Below are 24868 nucleotides of genomic sequence, written 5' to 3'. Positions count from 1 at the left end.
TGTACCTGCGCCTTATAATACGAGCAAGGGCGAAAATCTCTCACCCAAAAAGTAAGGTCATCTTGTCCAAAATACAGGTTTTTTCGATTTGGAATGATGTATTTCTGTCCATCATAAAAAGACCAAAAATAATAGGGGGACATTAGATATTGTGTCTCCCCTACTATTTTGGGTAGGGGGGACACGTCCCCCTGTCCCCCTGGGATTTCCGCCCATGCTTACGAGTACATTACGAGTCCGTTATACAATCGCATAACAAACGCAAAGAGTCGTTTGTAAGGCGCCGTACGAATTTCGGTTCGTTGGGCTTTCTTATAAACGCCGTAAGAGCCCTCGATGACACGGGCGTAAATCCCGGGGGCCTGTGTGGGATACATCCCCCCTCACACACACACTTTTCATAGAGAAGGGTGGCATGTACAATCATCCCCCACTTTTCAAGACAGAAACAATATTTTTTTTAAATCATCAAATTAGTAATTATCTGCGATCAAAGTGCTTAAAGGACAAGTCCACCCCAACAAAAACTTGATTTGAATAAAAAGAGAAAAATTCAACAAGCATAACACTGAAAATTTCATCAAAATCGGATGTAAAATAAGAAAGTTATGACATTTTAAAGTTTCGCTTCATTTCACAAAACAGTGATATGCACATCTCGGTCGGTATGCAAAATTAATGAGGGAACTAATGACATCACTCACTCACTAGTTCTTTTGTATTTTATTATATGAAATATGAAATAGTTTTATTTTCTCGTCATTGTCATGTGAAATGAAGTTTCATTCCTCCCTGAACACGTGGAATTCCATTATTTTAACATTTTGTACTTCAAGCAAGGAGGTCCTAATCATCAAATTCGTAAAAATTGATATACTGTATAATTCAAACAATAAAAACAAAAGAAATAGTGAGTGAGTGACGTCATCAACTCTCTCATTTGGATGTAACAGGCTCGTTCATATAGCTATTTTTTTTTAAATAAGCGAAACTTTGAAATGTCATAACTTTCTTATTTTACATCCGATTTTGATGAAATATTCAGCATTGGGCTTGTCTGATTTTACTCTATTGATTCAGATCAACATTTTTCTAATTTGTAAGTGCAAATGGCAATGGAATTTTGAATATTTATTTTTCGATCTCGAGGGATTTAAATTTTAGAATGAATCTTTAGCATGTTTATGATTCAAACTAACTCCAAAATTTGATTGGTTATTATGTAGGCTATATAGTCCACTTGAATTTACTTTAAATCTGTTAAATACAGGGATGAATTGCAAACCAAACCCCTCCTTCTCAGCACGAGCATATAACTTCAACATGGAGTTTGAAACATATTATTAAGGTCATTGCGTAATTTCCTTCGGCAAGAAATGTATCCACATTGTGCTGTACTCGACCCAGGTGAGGTGAATGGGTACCCGGTAGGAGTTATTCCTTGAACCCTTATTAGCGCTTTAGCACCTATTAATACGGCGGCTCAGATACAACCCGTGGTATGATACCAATCAAAGCGCAGTTGAGTATATGCACATAAAAACTGCGCTATATAAATAGAATATTATTATTATTATTATCATATGTGTATCATGCCCTTTTCCTATGCTAGTTCGTATCAAAAATATATGTCCACCATATATACATTACTGATATTACCCCGGCTGAGCTAGTCTACTGACATGACTGATAGTCACAGCTTTTTTGGTGAATTACTTATTGCCGGTACCCATTTGCCTCACCAGCGTGTGTGTGTGTATTTGAGTTTTGTCAGACGTGTATCAATATCAATCAGATATAATTATTTACGTCTGGGACCGACCTTAAATGTCACCGTCCGAAAGACGTGACCAGTACATCTGCATCAATTTGTAACTTCCCTCGCCACAGTGTTGAGTGTAACAGAATTTTAGTAAATTTCTTGCTGAATGGAAACACGCTGGGAATCGAACCCAGTGCACGTCCCTCGGATTGATAAACGAGAGTCTTAACCACTACACCACGACGCCTCCATCATCATCATCATCATCATCATCATCATCATCATCATCATCATCATCACATCATCATCATCATCATCACCATCATCATCATCTGATCATCATCACCATCATCATTATCATCACCACCACCACCACCACCATCATCATCATGATCATCATCGTCATCAATCATATCATATCATCACCATCATCATCGTCTTGTCATTATCATTATGATGAAGACTATAGCAATGACCATTGGTGTCATAGTCAAATTTTATTCTCATGGTTACTCTGATGATCATCAAGGCCGACATCATCATCCTCATCATCACCATCATCATCACCACCACCACCACCATCATCACCATCATCATCATCATCATTATCATTATCATGATCATCATCATGATCATCACCATCATCTTCATTACCATCATGATCATCACCATCATCATCATCACCATAATGATCATCATCATCATCACCACCACCACGACCACCATCATCACCATCATCATCATCATCACCATAATGATCATCATCACCACCACCACCACTACCACCACCATGATCCCCATCATCATCATGATCATCATCATCATCATCATAATGATCATCATGATCATCATGATCATTATTACCATGATGATGATGATGATCATCATCATCATCGTCATCATCATCATCATCATCCGTCATCAACGTCGTCATAAGATATACAAATGAGTGAATCAATTTAGTGATTCATATTCTCTAGATTTAAACCATATTTTGGTGTGATTTACATGATTTAAAGGACAAGAAGGGTCACTTTAGTTCGTAATCATGGTAAGAGTCACGATCAATGTTGTGGAGGTAGTAAAACTTTTTCTTTATCACCCTTGAGGCTCGGATAATTAATTTATGTATCTATTATTATTTCATTTATTCATTTTAATTTATTCATCTTTTGTTGGGGGGCGGGGCAGTTAATCATAGCTATTATGATTGATATTCATATTTTGAAGAGCTCAGTTACAAAAGGGATTATAGATCAATTTTTCATCAAATTTGATTTTTTTTCTCAATGTATAGACTTTTAGTAGCTATATAAGATAATATCAAAGAAAAGTTGAAGTTCTCATTAAAAAGTAAACAAAATGGGTAAAAACCCCCACTTTTTGTTAAAAAAAGGGTTAGGTGCATTTCAGTTTGGTTGCAATTTTTTTTTTGAAAAGAAAATTAAAAAATATGAAGACAGGTAGATTTATTTTTATCCCCAATATTTTGTTTACATGGTAGGGTATCATGAAAATTTAGTTTCGCATAAGAATATTGCAATATCGATGGGAGAATAAAAAAAAAAGATTTTCTTGGAGTGGCCCTAACCCTTTTTGCATCCAAACTCTCTTGGAAAGCTCATTTGTCAAAAGGGGTTAGATCCATTAACCTGTAGGTTTTTAGTCGCTCTGACGTAAAGAAAATTTGAAATTTACATTAAAAAACGTGAATAAAAGTGGCAAAGTAAAACATTTTTTTTCATTCAAAAGAGATTGGATTCATTACAGTTTACTTGCAAAAGGAGGGGGGGGGGTTGATTAGATCCACAATGACAATTTTAGAAAAAATATATATATAGAAAAAAATTGAAGACAGGACGGTAGATTTCTTTTGTACCCAGTTTTATGTTCACGCGATAGGGTAGTACGTCATCATGACAATTTAGTTTCTCATAAGAATATTGCAATGAGTGAGAATAAAAAACATGATTTTTCTGGGAATGGTCCAAAATGGACCTAACCCCTTTTGCAAACAAACTCTTCATTTGCTATTTATGCTTTATAACGTTTAACGCTGTGAATAAATACGGAGACAAAAACTTTTGCTATACGCAGCATACTGAACCCCCGAGCCAACTCTCATGATCCTGGTTCTCTGTGCCGCGTAGTCGCGTACTATACAATTTCATGAGAAAATAGGGAAAATGAATCGAAATGAGAAAAAATGTAATGACAAACAAAGATAACACCAATTCAAAAATTACAAATATTATACAAGAACTGACAATATAGGGCCGATGCCAAAAACTTATTGGGGCCGAAATATTAGGTGGAGCCAAACTTCAGTAAACGAGTCGTCTAGAATCCCAGGGTAATCAATCGCATCAATTTGGTGTGATGGATGGATGAAAAGGGCCCGGTACAGGTGCATACGTTCAGGATTCTTATCTTCTGGGTGTTTAGCTTACATTAATTTATCGTGGATTGTATAGACAACTTCCTTTATGACACTACTCTGCTCATCTTAATTTGATGAAAAAGTCCTTTGGAAATATTCGAGGAGTTATTGGTACTTTCTTGTTGTACCGCTTGCTTGGTTTACTTCAGTTCGTCAAGTGCGGAGAAGATTTGGAGAAGGGTGTGTTACGTCGGCCAGCGCCAGGCATTGCAAGGGGCACGAACGGCGCGGGATTAGAGCCAATTCAATGAACACTCGATCGCGTATGAATGCATCGCTGGAAGTGCCGATGAATTGAGTGATCCTGCGATTGTTGTGGTTTCTATTCGTGTTTCATGCCCGCCTACAGCGGGTCCTAGGCCATAGTGCTGGATCACCGGTCAGCAATGTTGTCACCCTTCTCACGAGGTTGAGTAGAACTTGTTGTTTAGCTTTGCTTTGTGGAAGGGGTATTTTCAGACTCAGTCAGAGATGTGTTTTACTTAGGCCTAATTTCAAAACAATGGATAAACAGAGTAACAGTGGAGGCTAACTTCAAAATTTAATCTTTCAATCGATTCATTCACTTTACACAACGGCAAGGACAAGGTCATGAAGATCAGAATGGAATGTGGTGGTAGTTTATACAGTGCGACATATTAATGAATTTGTGAAAATTGTACTAATTATAATTATTGAGAGAGAGAGAGAAAGAAACATGAACTGAGAGCTATAAAACATTGACAAGATTAAGAACGAGTCGACCAGTGACAGTGACATCTCCAAGGCAATTGGATTTTAATTTCCTTGGATTCTTGGAAGTTGTAAATTTGACAAGCTTTGGAATAGATTCAACTCCAGATAAATGTAGTACTTGGTGGATATAAAGCAGACTTTTGTTGCAAACTCGTACTGCAGCAGCATCATCATCAGCCAGTTGTCTGTTAACACGCTTTAACATGGGGAAGGAAAGTGAGCTGGTTCAGGCTGTAAAGACTGACGATCTTCTCTCGGTCCAAAGGATTATTACCAAATTAAGATCCAAACACCGTAAGTTAATTATTTAAATTTCTATGTGTAATATTTATTTCTGTGATGTGTTTGTTATATGTTCTTGTATCCCATGCCAAGGGGTTGTGAAATTACATCAACTAGTAGGCCCTACAGTAGTATTAATTTAATAGATCTGGTAGATTTTATTATTTTTTAATATTTTATTTTATATTAGTCTAGTTTTGATAATGTGTTATTTGTTGCATTGTCAAAAAAAATCAATGGTACATAATGAAGGGGAAGAAAATGAAGAAGGGAAAGAAGAGAAGATGGCAGTGATGTGGATGAAAGTCAGTCAAATTGAATGTACAGGTTGTATGGTATTGAATGTACGATTGTACAGTACATGATCGTGTGTAAACTGTAACTTACAGTAGATCTGGTAATAATAAGGTAATATAAATTAAATGCTGTGATTACCTACATGTATTACCAGTTTTAATGGAAAATGCATGTTTTTGCAGTGCAGTCAAATTTCAAGGTCTGTCTACGTTAGTCTTAGATTGATTCCTGTTCTGTGTGTTATGTCTATAATGCTGTGATATTTTGCTCTAAATTTATGATTTTCATCATGGCATGCTTTCAAGGCACTCTCAAATTTATCTGATCTTTATAATTACATGTATTAGTGATTAGCAATGGATGCTTATAGATTGCCATGTTGTTGATAATATGAGTCTCATGAAAATCATCTGTCACTCAGTTTTTACTCTTGATTTCCATTTACCAGATGAAGATGATCTACAAAATGTCAACTGAATTTTTTTGTAGTACAGTACACTGTATTACTAGTGTATGACATGTTTACATACCTATCCTGAATTCAAGTATCTGGAGTTCTCTTGAGACTCATTTGCAACTGAAAACCGATTGAGACAAAATGCACCAATATAATAATTATCGATGAAGCGGAATGTACAGTTACTACAGTAGAAGGGTTGAGTATCATTTGCAAATCTTGTACATGTACATGCATGCATGCATAATTCACTGTCAACTCATGCGAATGTGCACATTGTGCGTGATAGAACTGTTAATCCCAGTCTAGTTAATGGTTATCAGCTTAGTCCACTGTCTGCTTATTAACTTTAAATCTGCTTATCATTCTGAATACATTGTACAGTGTATTGAGATATATATGTGTCGAGATCTACATGTAGGTGAAAGATACATGGATTGGCATGTTCACAATGTACATCTTCCTTTGTATTCATCATCTACAGTACTGCTATTTGATATCTTGGTACACAGAAAAGGGTTTTATTTGTTTAATTAGTCATTGGATGTACATTGTAGTTGATAAAGGATGAATAGTATTTAATACACACAGAACTGTGCAAGCTGGAGGTTGCAGTTGCATTCAGTTGCTTCTTATTCATCAGAGCTCTAAAGCTGGATATTAAAGACAAGATTTACAAAATTGGCTGTAAATTTCAGAGTTTGTTGGATTTTCATTTTTCAAAGAATGTCAAAATGTTATTCCCCCCAATTTTTACAGGCATTTCAAATCAAAGATTTTGTTAGCTGCACTCCTGCAGGACAGTATGCAGATGCACCTTTAAATATAATACAATGTACTTCACATGTATTGTGCTTGAGATAATGTTTAATGTTTATGAAGATATTTTATATATTTCTTTTGAGGGGGGGGGGGGATGTTTTGCCATTGTATAAATTTCTTGTTGTATTTAGGCCAATCGCAGTTTCGAAGGGTTGCATTACTTGCATACGTTCTGTAGGCCTTCATGTACATGTGCAATATACTCAACACTCTTCTGGAGAAGATAGACCTGTACCTGAATGGTACATATTTGAATTTTGAAACTACATCCTTGATTAGAGGTTTATTTCAGCAGACATGATTTAGCATCTCTCCACTGTGCCATTTGATCAGAAAAGTTTATTCCAATTTTCATGGGAGGGTGGGTAAAACAAACACTAACAGGACCTTTAAAGTCCAGTGCTTCTCGTGCAAACACGAAGGAAGGGTCAAGTATGGGGCATCAGGCATTCTTGACAATATGTGACGACTGAAGTGGGATATCCTGGTCGTGCTGTATAGCACAGTCCATTTGCCAAATGCCCAACTTCAATCTCACCGATGACAAACATCGTAGGCTAGGATGGGATGCGGCGGCAAGATGTGTAAATTGGCTGAGCATCTGGTTAGGGTGCCGTGAGCGGATCTGAGGGATTTGTGCATACATTGATCGGGGCATCCTTCCGGCAACATTGTCTTCATAATGAATGCCGTGAATTGGATGAGATGGAGTCACGCTATATATCCAAGGCCGTTTGGCTTGAAATCGCAATATAAAGGGACATGTCTTGCATTTTATTGGTGATTCTAATATGCTGTGGTAGCCTACAGATGAAAGATCAATTTCCCACGTACATGTATATCCTCGACCAGTGTGATTAGGCAAAATCTGATCCTGAATGAATATTGAATGGAGCGTAGGTGAATGAAATTTGAGACATTTGGTCAGAGCCTCAGAGGCAGATTGTAAACTATTGATTTTCATAGATGGGTTGGTAAGGGTTGTAATAGAAGTGTAAATCAATACACCAGGGAACACACTTGGCTAAATTTGACTTTTTTCAAACAAATACATGTACATTTCTGACCAGACAGATGATGTCTGATCGAGTAGTTGGGTCATTTTTATTTTTTTTCTACTTTAAGTACACATTATAGGCTACACTGTATTATACATGTATGCAAATAGTTTTTGTCTCACCTGCATAGCAGAGTGAGACTATAGGCGCCGCTTTTCCGACGGCGGCGGCGTCAACATCAAATCTTAACCTGAGGTTAAGTTTTTGAAATGACATCATAACTTAGAAAGTATATGGACCTAGTTCATGAAACTTGGCCATATGGTTAATCAAGTATTACTGAACATCCTACATGTACATGAAGCCAGTGTTAGGGTAAATCATACTTTCTTTCTACAATGTACATGTATATTTTCTTCATTTTCAATCTCTAATTAAACTTTTGCAATTTATTGATTTGAACGTTGGGATTCATGAATATGAATACATACTGTGAATATGCTATTAAAAGTGTCTCGTATTGCTTAGTATTTGATGGGTTTATGAAAAGGTTTGAAAAAGAATGGAATGAACCAACCCTCTTAAAAATGGATTCTGGTAGAATGGCCGCGGCTCATTCCACAAATAGCCCATAAGAGTAAGATAGCCGACAGCAATCGTTCCTTGAGTCATCTACATCCATTTAGAAGGGGAGGCTACCAAACAAATCTGTCTTCAGCAGCTGTATAGCCAAAACAGAGTTAAGAAAACGAGAGGGACAATGGTATTCTCGTTTCAAATTGAACAGGATTGAAAGCAAATGTTTTGTGGCAACATTCAATTCAACCCCAAAGAATTTATTGATGGGGTGCTTTTCTCTCCATTTTGTTAGGGTGGAATAAAATGGTTGAAAGGTAAAAAGGTGAAGAAAATTCATGCTTCATGACTAATTCACCTGCATACTGTACATGTACCATTTACATGTATTCAAGAGTACTCTTTATTTTACAAATCGAGGTATTCCCAATCATTGCTATCTCTCAGTACGACTGGATTGCTGTTCTGTTCATACTGGTTTTGGGAACCCCTCTAGTCATTATGCATCAATAGAGGATTGTCACCTTTTGCCATGAAATCTGATTTGAAAGCATTTTAAGAGTAGTGCCACTGATAGAAAAATCCGTTTTTCAAATTAAACCTTCACAGGATTTTTTAACCATTTAGGGGTGTAGAGCTCTGTATCTATTGTACAGTACTATTCACCTGCTCAGTTTGCGTTGTTCCCTTCTCTGTGAATAGAGGCTCATCTATAATGGAAGAATGTGTTGTAAAGCTTTTTAAATGGCAGATATTTTATAATCCTTTTCTGTTTGGAAGCCTACATGTACAGTGTACATGGATAATTTGTATATTTTCAACATCAGTTTTTAATAGATCTATGTAAAAGGTGATGGGGGGGGGATATCATAGGGGATCAGGAAGGTGGGGGAATCATGGACCTACATGTACTTTTGGTTGAATCGTACTTGGTAATTAGACAAGTGCTACGTGTACATGTTTTATGATAAGCAATAGTACAGTAGACATTTTGCAAACTTGTTTTAAAATCTTTTCTTTTGGTTCGTGCTCTTTTTCTTCGCTCTTCATTATGCATGCTTGATAACAATAATCATGTCACTATGTACATGTACATGTATAGATGATTAAATTTCATAAGAAAATACCTACAGAAATTTCTTTCCTTTTTTTGCTCAAAATTGATATGTTGATTTATGTACATAATGTATTATTGTTTTCTGTTATTTGTTCAAATTCAGGTTGGTTTTTTGAACAAGTAGGCCTACATGTATGTGATTTCTGTTCAAGTTTAATCTTCAAATATTCATTTTGACAGCAAACATAGACAATGCGTTGACTTTACAGTATAATTTAGGCTTACTGTACATACATGCATTGTAGATTGTACACATTGACATTTTGTACATGTACATGTAGCGCCTTTCACATGGTAAAAAAAAAATTGTAATTTGAATGATGATTCCAGTGCAAAATAAGGCTAATGACCAATATTTAGCACGTGTGAAACCAAACTAAAACATGATTAGAATCACAAAGCTAATCACAGTCACGATTATAATAGCAATCATCATTACAACGATGATTCAAGATTCATGTGTGAAAAGGCCCATAGTTTAAATGTAGGCATTAATTTCTCTCTCTTATTTTGGAAAACTATTCTAGGTGATACATACAGGTTACAGTATAGATGCATTTGTATTTATCTGTATTGTGAACATGATATTCCAAACGCAATACCTGAGAAGCTTAAACACACATTTAGTTGCACAAAAGGCCATTCCGATTGGAGAGAGAGGGTTCAAGTTATCAAAGGCCTCGGGTCATCTAAGGGTGCGTTTATGCGCCACCTTTTTTTTAAAAAGTAGAATAATTTTGAAACATGTTTTAAAACATATTTCTGCTGAATCATGTTTGTGCTCAACGTTCTCGTTACCACGCGTCACGCTTGGCGGGCGCCGACAAATTTCAAATCACAAATCAGAAAGATTCAAAGGTTTGAAAATTCTGTAGTTTAATGGAGGCGCACATGTGGGCATAAACATAAATATTGTAGACATTCATGTGATACATACTGTACGTTATGAATCTTGCCTAGAAAATCCATCCTTTGGCAGACTTTGCTCTGTCCATGGACCTACTAGTGCTCTGTCCCTCTACATGTATTTTATTCTGTATGTTGCATCTAGGTTGTGGCCAAGCAGCTAATATTCATTTTATTAGAAGATACATATATGGCAAGTCATATTGAGAATAAAAAAGTGCAGATATTGTTTATTCTGGGGCCCGTTTCATAAAGGACTTGCAACTGTTGTAACTTTGCCATTACATGTATGGCAATTACCATGGTAACAGGGCTCAGCAGCCAATCAGAATCAAGGTTACCATGGTAGTTGCCATAAAGGCAAAGTTACAACAGTTTCAAGTCCTTTATGAAACGGGGCCCCTGGTAGACCATGATGATTGGAGATGTGATGATTGTCAAATGTGAACACAGCTAGAAGATGAAGAATTGGAGGAACTGTATCCCCTTAGAGGGACAGGTGCAGTACACAGTAAAGCTAAAGAGAGGAATTCTTTAGAGGGATTGTGAGGTATGATGTATCAATGGCTAAAGATCTATAAAGAGATGGGGGCAGAAATACTCTAACATTGCATGGAATTACATCAACACATCCATGGCAGTGAATTTTGAGTGCCCACACACTTTAAATTGGATGAGATGAAGAGGACAAGATGATTTGAGTAATTTTTGAGAATCTCAGCACTGATGTGATTGATTAAAATAGAATAAATTGAAAGTTTATCATGTACATGTATCTACATGTATGTAAATGCTTTTCACACTGCATTTCTTAAAAAAAATCCATACTATCCTCAATCCCGGACTATCCTTAACCCCCCATACTATTTTTTTTTTTTTGGGGGGGGGTTTCAAACTGTTTTTCTTAACCCCATACTATTTTCTTTGTTACAGCCGGGGGTAACGCTTTAACCCCTGATCATTGCACAGCTCATGAATTTGGATGATTTTGCCACACAGATTATGATTAACGTGCAATTTCTACTCCTGTGATTGGCTAATTCTTAACCCCGCTTTTCCTAAAGGCCTGGTCACACCGCCCGAGCATTGTTGGAGCGGTCGTGGAGCGGTAGGGAGAGAGGGTCGAATTTTGCTCACAAAATTGGGGAAAAAATCGAAAAAAAAAAATCGAAAGTGGTGAATGGTAGCGAGCGGTGATGATTTTTTCTCCCCCCGCTCCACGACCACTCCAGCAATGCTCGGGCGGTGTGACCAACCAAGCCTTTAGCCACAGTTTTGATTCATACTGCATCTCAAAGCATCACAATTGTACCCGGCCTTTTTTGCAGATAGTACCGTACTATTTACCGTGCTAGACCATAAACATAGTGTGAAAATGAAATGGGCTTTATAGCCTAACCCGGGAAATCGGTCGGACTAAGACCCCCCCCAACATGGAAATGGAAAAATGAAGAAAAGGCAATATGAAAAGTGATTTATACTGTAGTTTGCTACTTTGCGTACATGTACATGTACAATGAACATGTACACTCACTGTGAACCCTCCAAACACAATAATAGTAAAGTCTGTATCTTGATGGTGGATGAAAAGTTGAAGTGTGACCTACATGTACATTTGTATTGATCAATAAAACAAAGTTCATCAAAGTACATAGCCTACTTAAAGGTATTTGACTAGCTCCATTAACCTTTAAAATTGTACAATGTACACATTCAACATAGAGCATACATGTACATGTACAGTATATTGGCATAAATACTGCAGTTATAATGTCTTTATTCGTGGCTCTTGGGCTTAGCGTTCAAAACAGTTTTAATAAAGAATACAATGTAAAATTAGAATTTGAAAAGATATATATACCCCTGTACCCAATACTATGTCACCAAGGTAATAGTTTGGTATTATTAAACAAGCTAACAATTTGAGAGTGATGCGCACACCTATTAAAATTACTACAGTGGTACAGTACAACGATAACATTTCTAGATATTATATTAAGAGATAGATTTGCATTATGAATCACAGTAAACAACATACATAATGTACAGTTACAATCAGGGGTGGGGCCATAGTGGGGGGGGGGGGAGCAGAACTACTATACCCCATAATTTTCAAGTAAAAAGAAATAGAGCAAGGGGGGGGTATAGACAAGAGGTAAATAACAAATATACATGTACAATATAGGCACACATGAAGAAGAGTATTATTACTAGAGATATCTGGGTGGTGTAATAAGTAAATAACAAAAAAAGTTGGTAATTTTTAGAGTTATCTTGCTTCCCATATCAGAATAACCACCACCCCTGTTTACAGAACTATCTACATGTACATTATTGCCTTGACAATCATGCCAGAGAGGTACATGTAGGGACTAACTACATGTACATGTACATGAAACTTATCTTTTGGTGTGAGACTTTGTTTCCCTTTAATCAATAGTAGAAGTGTATCTTCCTATATGGCCACCAGCAAGGCAAAGACCTCACTTGCAGATCTACAGTACAGACAATTTCAGTCAATCAGGCAGATGCTGTCATCAGAACATTGGGGGTATTCAAGTAATTGAGTTCCTCGGAGGATTGCATGTTTTATGAATCAGTTTATCAAGTATGACAGGCCAGGCATTCTCATAAATCAGATATCAGAGATGAGGATAAAATGTGCTCTTGCTTGAAAGGTCTCACTGTCACATTTCTTCCTTTCTTTTACCCTCTTCTAAATGGCAGCGACATTGTGAGAGGATTGGTTTCAGACCGCCTCGAAGTTCATCAGTTTCAGGTATTCTCTGATTGGGAAATTTACCCCGATCAAAAATACCAGGTATTTTGGTAATGTGAAAGCAAACTACGCGTCATCTCCCCGAAAGAAAATACCCGCTAATAGTAGGTTCAATGTACTTGGCAAAATAACGAGAACTTTCGCGGGGATTTTCCAAGGTCGCAGGTATTTTGGCAATGTGAAAGCAATTTACGGGAACTTTTAGCCAAGTGTGCCGTTGGGCACGGCGCCGTGGGTGGCTGATGAGCTGTAGTGATTTTGAATCTCGCATCTTGCCTGCTTATCAGACCATACTGCGCATGCTCGTAACCTCAGGAACTTATCCCGAAGGGTATGTTTTGGGGCGGTGTGAATGCAGGAATGATTAATGGGTATTTTTTTTAGCCTAAAAAAGTTCTCGTAATTTAACAGGGATTCTTATGATCGAGGCGGTTTGAAACCATCTAGGGATACTGTACATGTATGTTCTTGCCTTTGATAAAATACTCAATCCATGCACGTAAATAAGATATTGGTTTGATAACTTTCCTTCTTGTACTTGATCGGGTCATTTTTGATTGCCCTGTCCCAGTTACTTGAGATTTGTTGGCCTAGATTAGGCAATTGACTTGTTAACGAGGATGTTTTGACATTCAAATTGAATTCAGGAAGAAATTGCTCCTGCAACAATGTTATCAGTTTGTCTTCACTAATACTCCTGTAAATCATGTGCCTTCAGAACTCTATCAGTTTGTACTTTTTAAACCCAGTCCACTATGATTGTACTTTAGTCTTAGTTGGATGTCACTACATTTTTTTTCTATTCCTCCAAGAATGCTCCAGTCAATATTATCAGAATTCACAACCCTGTACATGTTACATTTGCTGGTTTTTCTATAAAATTGGGTTCATTATCATACATGTACATGTATACATGTATGTTTTGAAGCCCAGCTAGCCCACTCAATATGTACTGTACATGTATGTAGATCTGCCCAAGTCTATGCCATCAGTAATCTAAAAGTTCAACTTGCTTGCTTTAATTTATTTGCACGCTCTCTGCGTTTTTTTTGTGATTCACATATTTCCTGTACAAGTATAGCATGTGATCATAAACACATTGGCTTCCTACTTGAAGACCAGCATACATGTATGAATCTATTGTACATTGAACTGAGGGACCTTTGCTCTAAACTTTCATTGGTAAATTTTAAAGTGGAAGTTCTTTGGTGATAACCTGGTTTTAATAATGAAAGCAGAAATGTGACATAAGGATAAACGTAAAAAAAATCTTTTATTTTTGATGTATTTTCATGAAACCTTCACCAATGTTTTTCTCTATTTTGTTTTATTATCATCTGATCACCTACGTAGGTGAACTTCATGGATTTCTTTCAATCACACTCTACATGTACATATGTGAAAGGAAAGCATCCAGGTGGGTGTTTCATAAAGCTGTTCGTAAGATAAGAATGGCTTTAAGAACGACTGGTGATCCTTTCTTTTGGTACATTGTAAATGGTATACACCATAGGCGATGGTTTAGCGCGTAAGAAAGGATCACCAGTCGTTCTTTAAGTCACTCTTAACTTACGAACAGCTTTATGAAACAGCCCCCAGGCATATCTGATTCAAGATGGTGGGATGTGAGTAGAATAGCGCATCCCATTTAAGTATTGAGGGATGGAAATGTAGCACTCTAAACAAATATCCGCTTTGGTTGATGAGCTTAATTAGAATAACCTTACATGAGGCTTGCCCCACTCATTGAAAACCTGAATGGACAACGACTTGTGTAATTTGGCAGTGAATCTTTCCCTCCACTGGAGTATAATCCAGTACTGGATGAGAAAACACACAGAGACTGTTCACACTGACTGAATGTAGACAATCATTCAACGTTTATGCTCATTTGTTTGATTGCTATTCATTTGTATTTAATAATGAACATGACATTGGTTGTGACGTGATTTTTTTTTCTTCTCTTGTTTCTTGTAGATGTAGAGTAGACCACCTTTGGTGCATATTTGGACTTTGTACTTGACATTGTAGGGCCTACATGTACATACATTACATGTAAATGCTTAATAATTTATTTGATTTATAAATTACAATATGACATATATTTATTTTACTCTACAACAAATTTGACTGGACATACATGTAAATATGGGACCAACATTTGCGTCCTTTCCGATGGATAGAGTGTTTTCCAACTGCATTCACACCCACACTGAACACTGCGGTAAGGCACGTTAACACACAACGCTAGCATAAGATTTTTTTGTTAGACGTTTTTCGGCATGCTGCGGGACTCGAACCCACTCACGTTGAGATCTACGATCTTATCCAGAACAGACGCTCTAACCGACTACGCTGCCTCAAAGTGGAAGCCTACACAAACAGGTGCCGGAACTGACCTCTCTTGTGATGGCCCATAAAGCTGTGCGTACGAAAGTGGGAAATTTAAAGATGATCAACATATAAACGGCTTTATATCTTTGTGCGCTGTTTTAGAATCGAGTGTTCAATCACGATTCATGTTGCCATTTAATTTTGAAAATCCGACATAGAACACACCCCTACTTACTCTCCCATGTGTATTTCTAGTTTGCACATCTCAATCAAGAACTGTACGTGACTATACACACCCCTGTAGAGCCCTGCTAACGACTTTGCAGGCAATTGCATCACGTCTAAAGGCACTCCACGAAGCTGACAGCCTGACAAGACTGGCCTGCAAATACTATCATCCAAATTTAGGTTGCTGGGATACGGGGAATCAAGATGGGTTTGGGACCTTCACAATCTTGTACTTGGTACAAGGTGCAAGTCATGGAAGTTCATAATCACTGTAACAACATCTGTGCCATGATGTAGCTCTTCTTGTTGAAGAACCCCTGCATCATGCTATGTACTTTTTTAAGTTGTCTCTGATCATGGTATTAGTAGGGAGGGGTCCATGTTATTCTTAAAGTTGAATTGGAAAGGGCCTTGGTTCTTGGATTATTTGCACTTCAGGTTTCAATGTCCCCCTTTTCATATATGTATACACTGTACATGTACATGTATGTTCCCCTTTCATGGTGAGCTCTTTCGCTCAAACTCACCGCCTAACTTCACGAGCACACGTTTTTTACTGGCAAATTATTAAAGTTTCTCCTTTTTGTACGGCATTCTCTTCGCTGAAGACTGCAAGATGTTTGATGGAGCTCACTGGAAGTGGAAAGGGTGAATTTGCAAAATCTTATTCCAGGGAGGCACTGAGTTGATTTAACCTCTGACCTCATTAAGCAGGGAAACTTGTAGCATCCCTTTCATGCTGCCAGTTCAACCTCTTTATACCCACGTTAACATAATGTAGTATCATCACCTCTTCCCCACCTTGTTAAAAGGAGCTACATGTATTCTCAGCTTAAGGATGTGTTCAATGTCGAGTTTCAAATTTAAACAGAAACATGAATCGTGATTGGAAATTCAATTACAAAACACCGAACACAAACATGATCAGCAGTGCACTGTTTAGTGTTGAAAATATAAAGCTGTTTCTTCATGTAGTGTACATGTGTGTTGATCGTCTTGCTTTCTTTAGGAGTTTAGCGCAGCTTTATTATGCAGTTCGACCCATCACAAGAAAGATCAATTTGGCACCTGCTTGTGTAGGCTTACACTGAGAGCAAGTTCAAAGACATTCCAAAACTCAACCATGTTCAATGTCGCATTCGCGATGCTGAAGGTCATAAAAAATCAGAGGTGATCACGTTTACAAATTTATGCATCTTTTTTGACATTTAAAGTGTCCTCTGAATCGTGATTTGAAAGACGTTTACTTTTACGACAGCGAACGGAGGACATTGAACACACTCTTTGTTTCTCGTATCTGCATTTTGTGATCATGTTTCCAATCACGATTCATGTTGCTTTTTAAATTTGGAAACTGACATTGAGTTGTGGAGTTTTTACCTGTTCCGTTCATACCGCTTCTCACCACCTTTCCACTGGGAAGAGCTGTATACAATGGAAGGGGTACATGTATCAGTCCTCTGGCTGCTAAACCTCCAATTTAATGGGTGATTTCAAGTTTAATGTTGCCTTTTTTTGCATTTTGGTGATCATCAATTTCACACCAGCACAACACCACACTTTCATCACATTGAGGATACAAACAGATAACCTTTCTGGGCTCTGATAAGTATTAAATGATAAAATTTATGAATATTGAATGAACACACACATGTTACTACAGGTACCTTCATTAAGAAAGGGAATCTTCATACATGTAGATATGGGTTATTGGTCTTATATTGATTAAAAATAACAGCGAAGAGACTCACATTACATACAAGGTAGATGTAGTCATCCTTATGGCATCATTTTGTTTGGTACATGTACTGTACATGTACTTCAATAATCAGTTATACATGTACTTTACCCTTTATTTTTTAAAAAATTGTTTATAATTCTTTATGATTTTGAATGCAAGAAAGTCATCTATTTTGTACAATGTTTGTAGTTTTTGTTCATATACAGGTAATTGTTTTTGTTATTAAGAGTGTTAGAAGACTTGTTGAATCAAAGAAAATTGAATGAGTATTGGTGTGATATGTACATGTAGGCCTACATTTAGATGTGTATGTTAATTGGTATATGAGAGATATTTGTGGCAGTGTGAATGAAGCTGTTGTTTGTCATTCCTTGCGTGTGGAGTTCCTTCATGGTAAACATCCCTGATTTATGGTGTGCCAAACATGAAAAGGTTATCCAAACCAGTTACCCATCTTCCGCTGATACTCTACTTTCACGTTTGATAGAGTCCTCTTGATTGTAGCTCAGTCATACCTGAACATAGATTATGAACAAGAGTACATGGACTCAACTGCGCTTTTATACTTACAATTTCATATTATTACCCCGGCTCCTACCTGGTACCCATTCACCTCACCTGGGTATATACATGTACATGTACACCAGCACTACTGTATGTGGATAAATTTCTTGCCGAAGGAAATCCCGTCATGGCTAGGATTCGAACCCACGACCCTCTGTTTCAAGGTCTGGAGACTAATCTACTGGGCCACAACGCTCCACAGATGCATTGCATGGAACTGGGATAGAACAGAAATTTGACAAAGCATCTTATATTTCATTATGTTTTATTTCAGAGCAAGGTCAATTTTCAATAGATCACATAGAGCACAAATAGTACAAATAAAAAAAGGGCGAAATATAATAAAACAAAAATGGTGAAAAGAACGTGGAGGCCAATAAATAGGCCACCTGAGACCATGTACATGTAAGTCCTGCATTTTTACATTAAATTCCAACACCCATCATTCTATTTATGAGTAATCTGAATGTACATGTACACACCTTATTAATGTTTACATGTAGTATATTATTTTCAATTTCATCATTCACAAAGAAAAAAAAGTCTTTCCACATTGAAGCTATCCTTGTGTACAGACCAATTCATACAGAATTTGACACCCGTATTAAACTATCTATTTTAGAGTATTGCTTTTTCCTTTGGGTAAAGACAACATGATATGTTTATTCTAGAGAATTTGATTGAAAAAAAAATGCGGCTGGCACTGGACATGTTTTATCTATGCTGGTATTGAATATGTTTTTGTAAATGAAATTGTAGAAGACTATTGGCTTTATCCTCGGGGGATCACTTGCGCTGCATACTGCCGTGTCGCGAGGGGGCCCCTGAAGTATGCTTTGGCATCTGCAATTCAGAGCAGAAGATAGCCCCAAAATACCCTCAGATGGAGAGAGAGAGATAAGCTTGACTGATGTTCAAGTCGCCTGGATGACTCCATGAAAAAAAAAGGAAATCTTTTGCAAAGTATGTAGACGGAGAAAAATGCCTGCAAGCACATGCGATTACCCTGCCTAATGTGCACATTTTGAGTTGTTTGGAATGGTTATCATTTGCTCATGATGCGAAGTAATTTATATCAGTACATGCATGCATGCTGTCCCCAACAGACATCTTGTGTAGGGTGAGGAGGGGGGGGGGGGTATGTTTTTGTATTTATGAATGTTTGCACATGTACTGTAGCCAAGTGACTGAGTTTGATGGTAAATATTCTTGACACAATAATGCTAGTTTAACAAAAGAAAAGAGCAAATATGACGTATGTATGTAAATCAGAGTGAATGAGCGGTACATGTACATGTAGTAGTTTAGAACTTCTTCCATACACTCTTCATCATGTACTTGTAGGCTTGTATTTTCTTTCAGAGCAAACATTGTTTCATTACATTCCAAATTGAAGATTTTTTTTGCAGAGGTTTAAATTGTCATATTTTCACTTGGAAATCTCTGTATCATTATTGGGGGGGGGGGGGGGTGAAGCTGATGTTGCAATCATGTCATAGGGCCTACATCTGCATGGAACTCATTTTGAATTTTTCCCCATCTAGTCATTTGAGAACTTCTTGGCTTTACATGTACATGTTGTTTTGCCCGAGTATTCCTATGAGTATGCATGCATTATACCAGAAACAGAATGCAATAGAAATCAGAATGTAATATTGAAGCCAGTCGTGAGTTGTACATGTACATGTAGTATGCCTAAAGGATTAAATTCAGCTCCGTTTGACCACATTGTGGTGAACCAAATACATTACTATGGGCAGGCAGCACGGTGACAGAAAACCAAATGGCATCATCCCTCTGCCTTTTTCGAGTTTCCAATTAAAAAGGTAGAATGTCACATATAGCCCGCATGATTGGATTTGACGTTTAACATTCATGTTCATGAGCTGCATGCCTCCTGTGTAGCACATTTAAACCCTGTAGCAACAGATACCCGTTTTCTTTATCATGAACCTGTCAGATTAAATCCTGCGCCAGTTCCATACACAACTCATCCCGAAATACAAGAGAGTGCAAAGTCGTGATTTTGCCAGCATACGACTGAGTGGAGATTGAACACCGTGTGACAACTGGGAATATTGAATCTGTCCTCTCTTCCCCTCTCTCTCTTTCTCTTTCTTCTTGACACTGATTCTGCCAGCCTAATAATCCAATTCACCGAGATGACTGAAGATGAGGCATTACGCTAATGAGTCAAATTGCTCTTTGCTTGGTATAGAGGGCGATGGATTGAACGTAATTAAAAGCACTCTTGGATGAAGGGGTGCGAGTGCGGAGCGACACAGTAGGCATGATAGATTCTTTATGCTAAATTTAGTAATGATTGATTTTGGTTTAATACCAAACTTTAATACTTGGCCAAGGGATACATTATACATGTATCATGTGTGTGAGAGGAAATTTGAATACATTTATAATGCATCTATTTTTATGCATGCATACATGTACACTGTACATGTTTACAAGTATTTGGATCATGTATTGGGTGAATCGTTAGTACTAAAAATTCCAATTTGTGGACTCATTGATATCAGGAAACCTATTTATAGGCCTATATATGGGTTCAGATTTGGAAATGACATTTATTGACATTTTTGATGATTAGCCTGAACAGTATTAGAATGGCCCTGCTGACAGTGTTGAGAGTGTTACTTTGGTGATAGATCTGGAGATACGGAAATGGAATCAATGAATACTGAGAAAAAAAGATGTGGAAATATATTATCTCTGGAACTATTTTTTATTTATTAGAACATTTTTAATCAGGTACAAAAGATCAGCAAAAACTGTGACCTGATGAAAACATACAGATTATAGAACAACAACATAATAATAATAATAGGCATTTGTATAGCGCCATCTATCTAGAAATATTCTATTCCGAGGCACGTTATTGTTATTATTATTATTACCCCGGCTTTAGCTCGAGCTGCCTTTCAGCGCTCGTGCATTCAAGGAATTAATCCTTAACATAAATCATCATATCATACATGAAAATGAAGTAAAAATCTAAGTCAAAGATAACAATACTTAGTAATGTAAATAAACAAATATTGTTACTTAAATGATAATATCATAATATGAATCAAATTAACTTAAATGTTATTTGGAACATTATTCTTACATTAATCTTACATTATTCAGAATAACTACAGTCATAAATGCTCATGTATATAATCATTTAAAGCTCATCAGAGGGGTTTTACAAGTTGCCAGAGGTGCACAAAATAATCGCTGTGGGAGTGTGAGACATGAACTTGTAATTCAGTTGAGATGGCTCATTAAAGCAATATGAAGCTTTCGCCAAGTCACTCTTTTCCATGGATATGAATGAAGCTCTATAAATGTTAATAAAAGTCATTGAAAACTGTGATACATTTGGACATTAATGATGGATTGTATGTCGGGATATTGAACAGGCGATTGTAGAGACTGATTTTCTGTTTCATAAAATGGTCTTTTCCCGTTTCTGAAAATCTGTAATTCTGTTTCAACTTGATCTAAAAATGGAAGTTCTGTTTTATCACTGAAAATGTACACAGCAAAAACCTGAATTCCATTTTGCAAAGTTGAAGTCCATGAATTTTACATTTAACAAACAGAATTTCCGTTTTCTTTACTGGTAAATCACTGTCCCTATGATTGGTCTACACCCCATCATGTGACCAAAGATGGTTCCAACCAAAGTCACAAATTTGGTAAAGATGCCATGAATCCTGACGTTTTCACAAACATTTGTCGTTTCGAAAAGCCGTTCCGAGGACCCTCCTCTTTACAATAAGCCCTCCCCAAGGCCCCGTTTTTTGTCTTGTACTTGATTACATATTCTAAAACATTTTCAGGTTGAAAATTGTACAAGTTTGAAAATTCTTTCATCTCTACATGCCTTTCTGTTTTTTTTTTCTTCCCTTTAACACAATTTTTCACAAGGGTAGGTTTTCTCTTTTAAACAGGCTTTCCGCCCATATTGCATTGTATGATAATGGCTCATGGGGTGCCATCACCAAAATGAAAGTCTCCCCTAGCAAGAGGCATACTGTCCATTCACTACTGGTGAACCATTTTACATACATTGGTGTATTGATGCGCTTAGTTTCTATAGCGCACAAGTGCTTGAGGTACCTATAGTCACACACACACGCTCACTCTTTATGACGACTTACTTGCCTACTGGCATTTTATAAAGGGATTAAAATCTTTCTTTACATACAGACTGCCAAAGTGAAGAAAAAAAAAGATATGTCCTGTGGATTTGGAGGCAATGCTTCCCAGTTTTGTAGTATGGTTGCATGAGTCCTATGCAAGTATCTTTTCAATTTGTAGGCCCACCTGAAGTGATTGATATTTCATAATGCTTGATGTGCCAATGGACCGGTTCAAAAGATGGATTAATTGGATTGATTTGAAGGTTTTTCATTAAAGAGAACTTGCATGTCAAATGTCATGCCTGCCACTTTACATACAATGGATTGTTAAGTTATTATAACCTAGTCTTTAGAAAAGATTCATTGTGCCATTAAAGTGCAAATGTACGTAGCTAATTGCATTAGTACCTCGACTCCTTTTCTCCCCTTTCATACTATACCATTTTATTTTTCTCGGATTCCACCCTTTTGCTCTCTTTCTCTTTATTCATCTCTCTATATATACATGTATAATCAGTACATTTGGGATGGCGTTGCCATTGACACAATTAACCATGGATTTTGTTTTGGAAAGATCTTGTTAATGTTCTGGAATTTTTATTAAGACTTCATTTTCTGTTTGTTTATTTAAGATAATATATTTGTTGATTTGTTATTCATTTGAATTATTCATTCATTGTAAAAATAGCCTATTTATTTCTTATTTTTTGGTTTATTTTTATTTCCATTATTTGTTGAATCAACAATCAATTATATATTGATATTATCATTTCAATACAAATATTTGTCTTCTATTTATTTTCTTATTTTTATTAACCTATAATTTCAAATTTTGTGTCTGCACATTATTGCCAAAGTTCAAGCAATTTTTCAGACCAGATTTTGCAAAGCATTTAGGGCTATACATAGGCCTATATGACTATGAATACAATTTCTATTGTAACTTTCCTGCCTAGGAAGACAGCGTTTTATATATCAAAAGCAAAACTCTGTCTGAAGTTGTGGTGAAAGTGAAACATTCTTTCACCAACCTACTGCATTCCTTTCCTGTATGCTTTTACTCTGTGGGCCTCTAAACCCTTTCCGGTTTCTTACTTCATTGAAAGTCCTAGCTTTCCTTTGGAAAAGAGACGGCAATTAGTGGTCCAATGTGACATTTCTATAAAGCATCCAGACACAGAACTGCTTTAAAAATCATTTAAGCAACTAATCCAGGGAAATATTTGGGAAGAAATGAAGCAAATCATACTTTCTAAAAAGACCAAGAAGTAGAACTAATCCTACCCTCAAAGTCATGGGACTTGAAAATTTCCCTGTCTCCACTCAGCTTTCAGCCATTATGAACTAAGTTAGGAATGTCTTCTTGATTTTACCAAATAGGTGGTACATGTACATGTGTAAAGGGCCTTGATTGAATGGTTTTGGTCTAATCAAGGAGGTGCTGGTAACTCCTTGGTCTAATAAAGCTTCATGCAATTTGCAAAGAAGTGTTTTGAAGATCAGATGGTCAACGAATCTTGAAAGAAGACCTATCTTGTTTTTAGAAGATGAAAAGTGGTGTTACAATTTACATCTGTTAAGTAAATATTTTGGAAATGCTTGTGCAAATTTTGCCCTTGTTATTCAAAAGTTTGTATAACTTTGTGAACAGGAGTGTGAGCATACTGAATTTCAGTGCATGAGGTTCTAATGAAGAGTTAGAACCAGGGGCAGATCCAGCATTTTCCAAGGGTGGGGAAGTATTTTGGTTCAGCATGGACCTATTACGAATGGGTTCAGCAACACTTTGACAAGTAAAAAAGGTCTTCATTCCCCAATGTACAGTGTATGTGATTTATGTTGCTAAATATTTGACCAGAAAAAAAAAGTCTTCACTTGTGTATGCACTATGTTTTCCATTTAAAAATACAGCTTTCAAAGAGAGGGGGGGGGGGGGGGCATGACCCCACCTGGATCCATGCACCACTGGTTAGATCATAATGTATTAAAGGGGAAGTTCACCCTGAAGAAAACTTTGTTGTAAAAATAGCAGAAAAAAAAGTAAAAAATATTGGTGAAGGTTTGAGGAAAATCTGTTAGAAAGTTAGAGTAAGAAAGTTATTATACATGTAGTTCAAAGTTTTGGATTTGTGACGTCATTAACGAGCAGTTGCCCCTTGTTGCCCCGCAATATTTTTAATTATTTTTTCTGCTATTTTTACAATAAACTTTTTCTCAGGGTGAACTTCCCCTTTAAACACAACAAGTTGGCCTACCACCATGTACAGAAGAATATTTTTGAGTGGTTTCATTTTCACCAATTTGCAACCAAACGCAGTTTCATAAAATTTTGCAACCAACTGCAAAAACGTTCATTCCCGATGTGCATGTACACATAAGATGGTTTCAGACTGCCTCAAAGTTCGTCAGTTCCAGGTATTTTGGTAATGTGAAAGCAAACTACGCGAAATTTCCCCGGAAAGAAAATGCCCGCTAAATAGTAGGTACTTGGTGAAATTACAAGAACTTTCACGGGGATTTTTTTCCAAGGTACATGTACATGTAGCAGGTATTTTGGCAATGTGAAAGCAATTTATGGGAAATTTTAGCCCAGCGTGTCGTTGGGCGCGAGTGCCGTGGGTGGCTGCTGGGCTAGTGATTTTGAATCTCACGCCTTGCCCTTGCCTGCTTATCAGACCATACTGT

At 36.9% G+C, this 24868-nt stretch overlaps 1 protein-coding gene across 1 annotated transcript in view; it reads left to right on the top strand.

The window, feature by feature from the left end:
• The first annotated feature begins 4132 nt into the window (after positions 1–4132).
• The window catches only part of LOC121422843 (SH3 domain-containing protein C23A1.17-like), a 125641-nt gene continuing 104905 nt past the window's right edge, over positions 4133–24868 (top strand). The window contains exon 1 of the mRNA XM_041618054.1: positions 4133–5231. Coding sequence (XP_041473988.1) covers positions 5141–5231 — 91 coding nt within the window. The 5' untranslated portion in view covers positions 4133–5140. The remainder of the gene's footprint in view (positions 5232–24868) is intronic.

The sequence above is a fragment of the Lytechinus variegatus genome, chromosome 10 (assembly GCF_018143015.1).
Source record: "Lytechinus variegatus isolate NC3 chromosome 10, Lvar_3.0, whole genome shotgun sequence".
Taxonomy (NCBI): domain Eukaryota; kingdom Metazoa; phylum Echinodermata; class Echinoidea; order Temnopleuroida; family Toxopneustidae; genus Lytechinus; species Lytechinus variegatus.
This window is presented reverse-complemented; position numbering and strand designations above follow the sequence as displayed.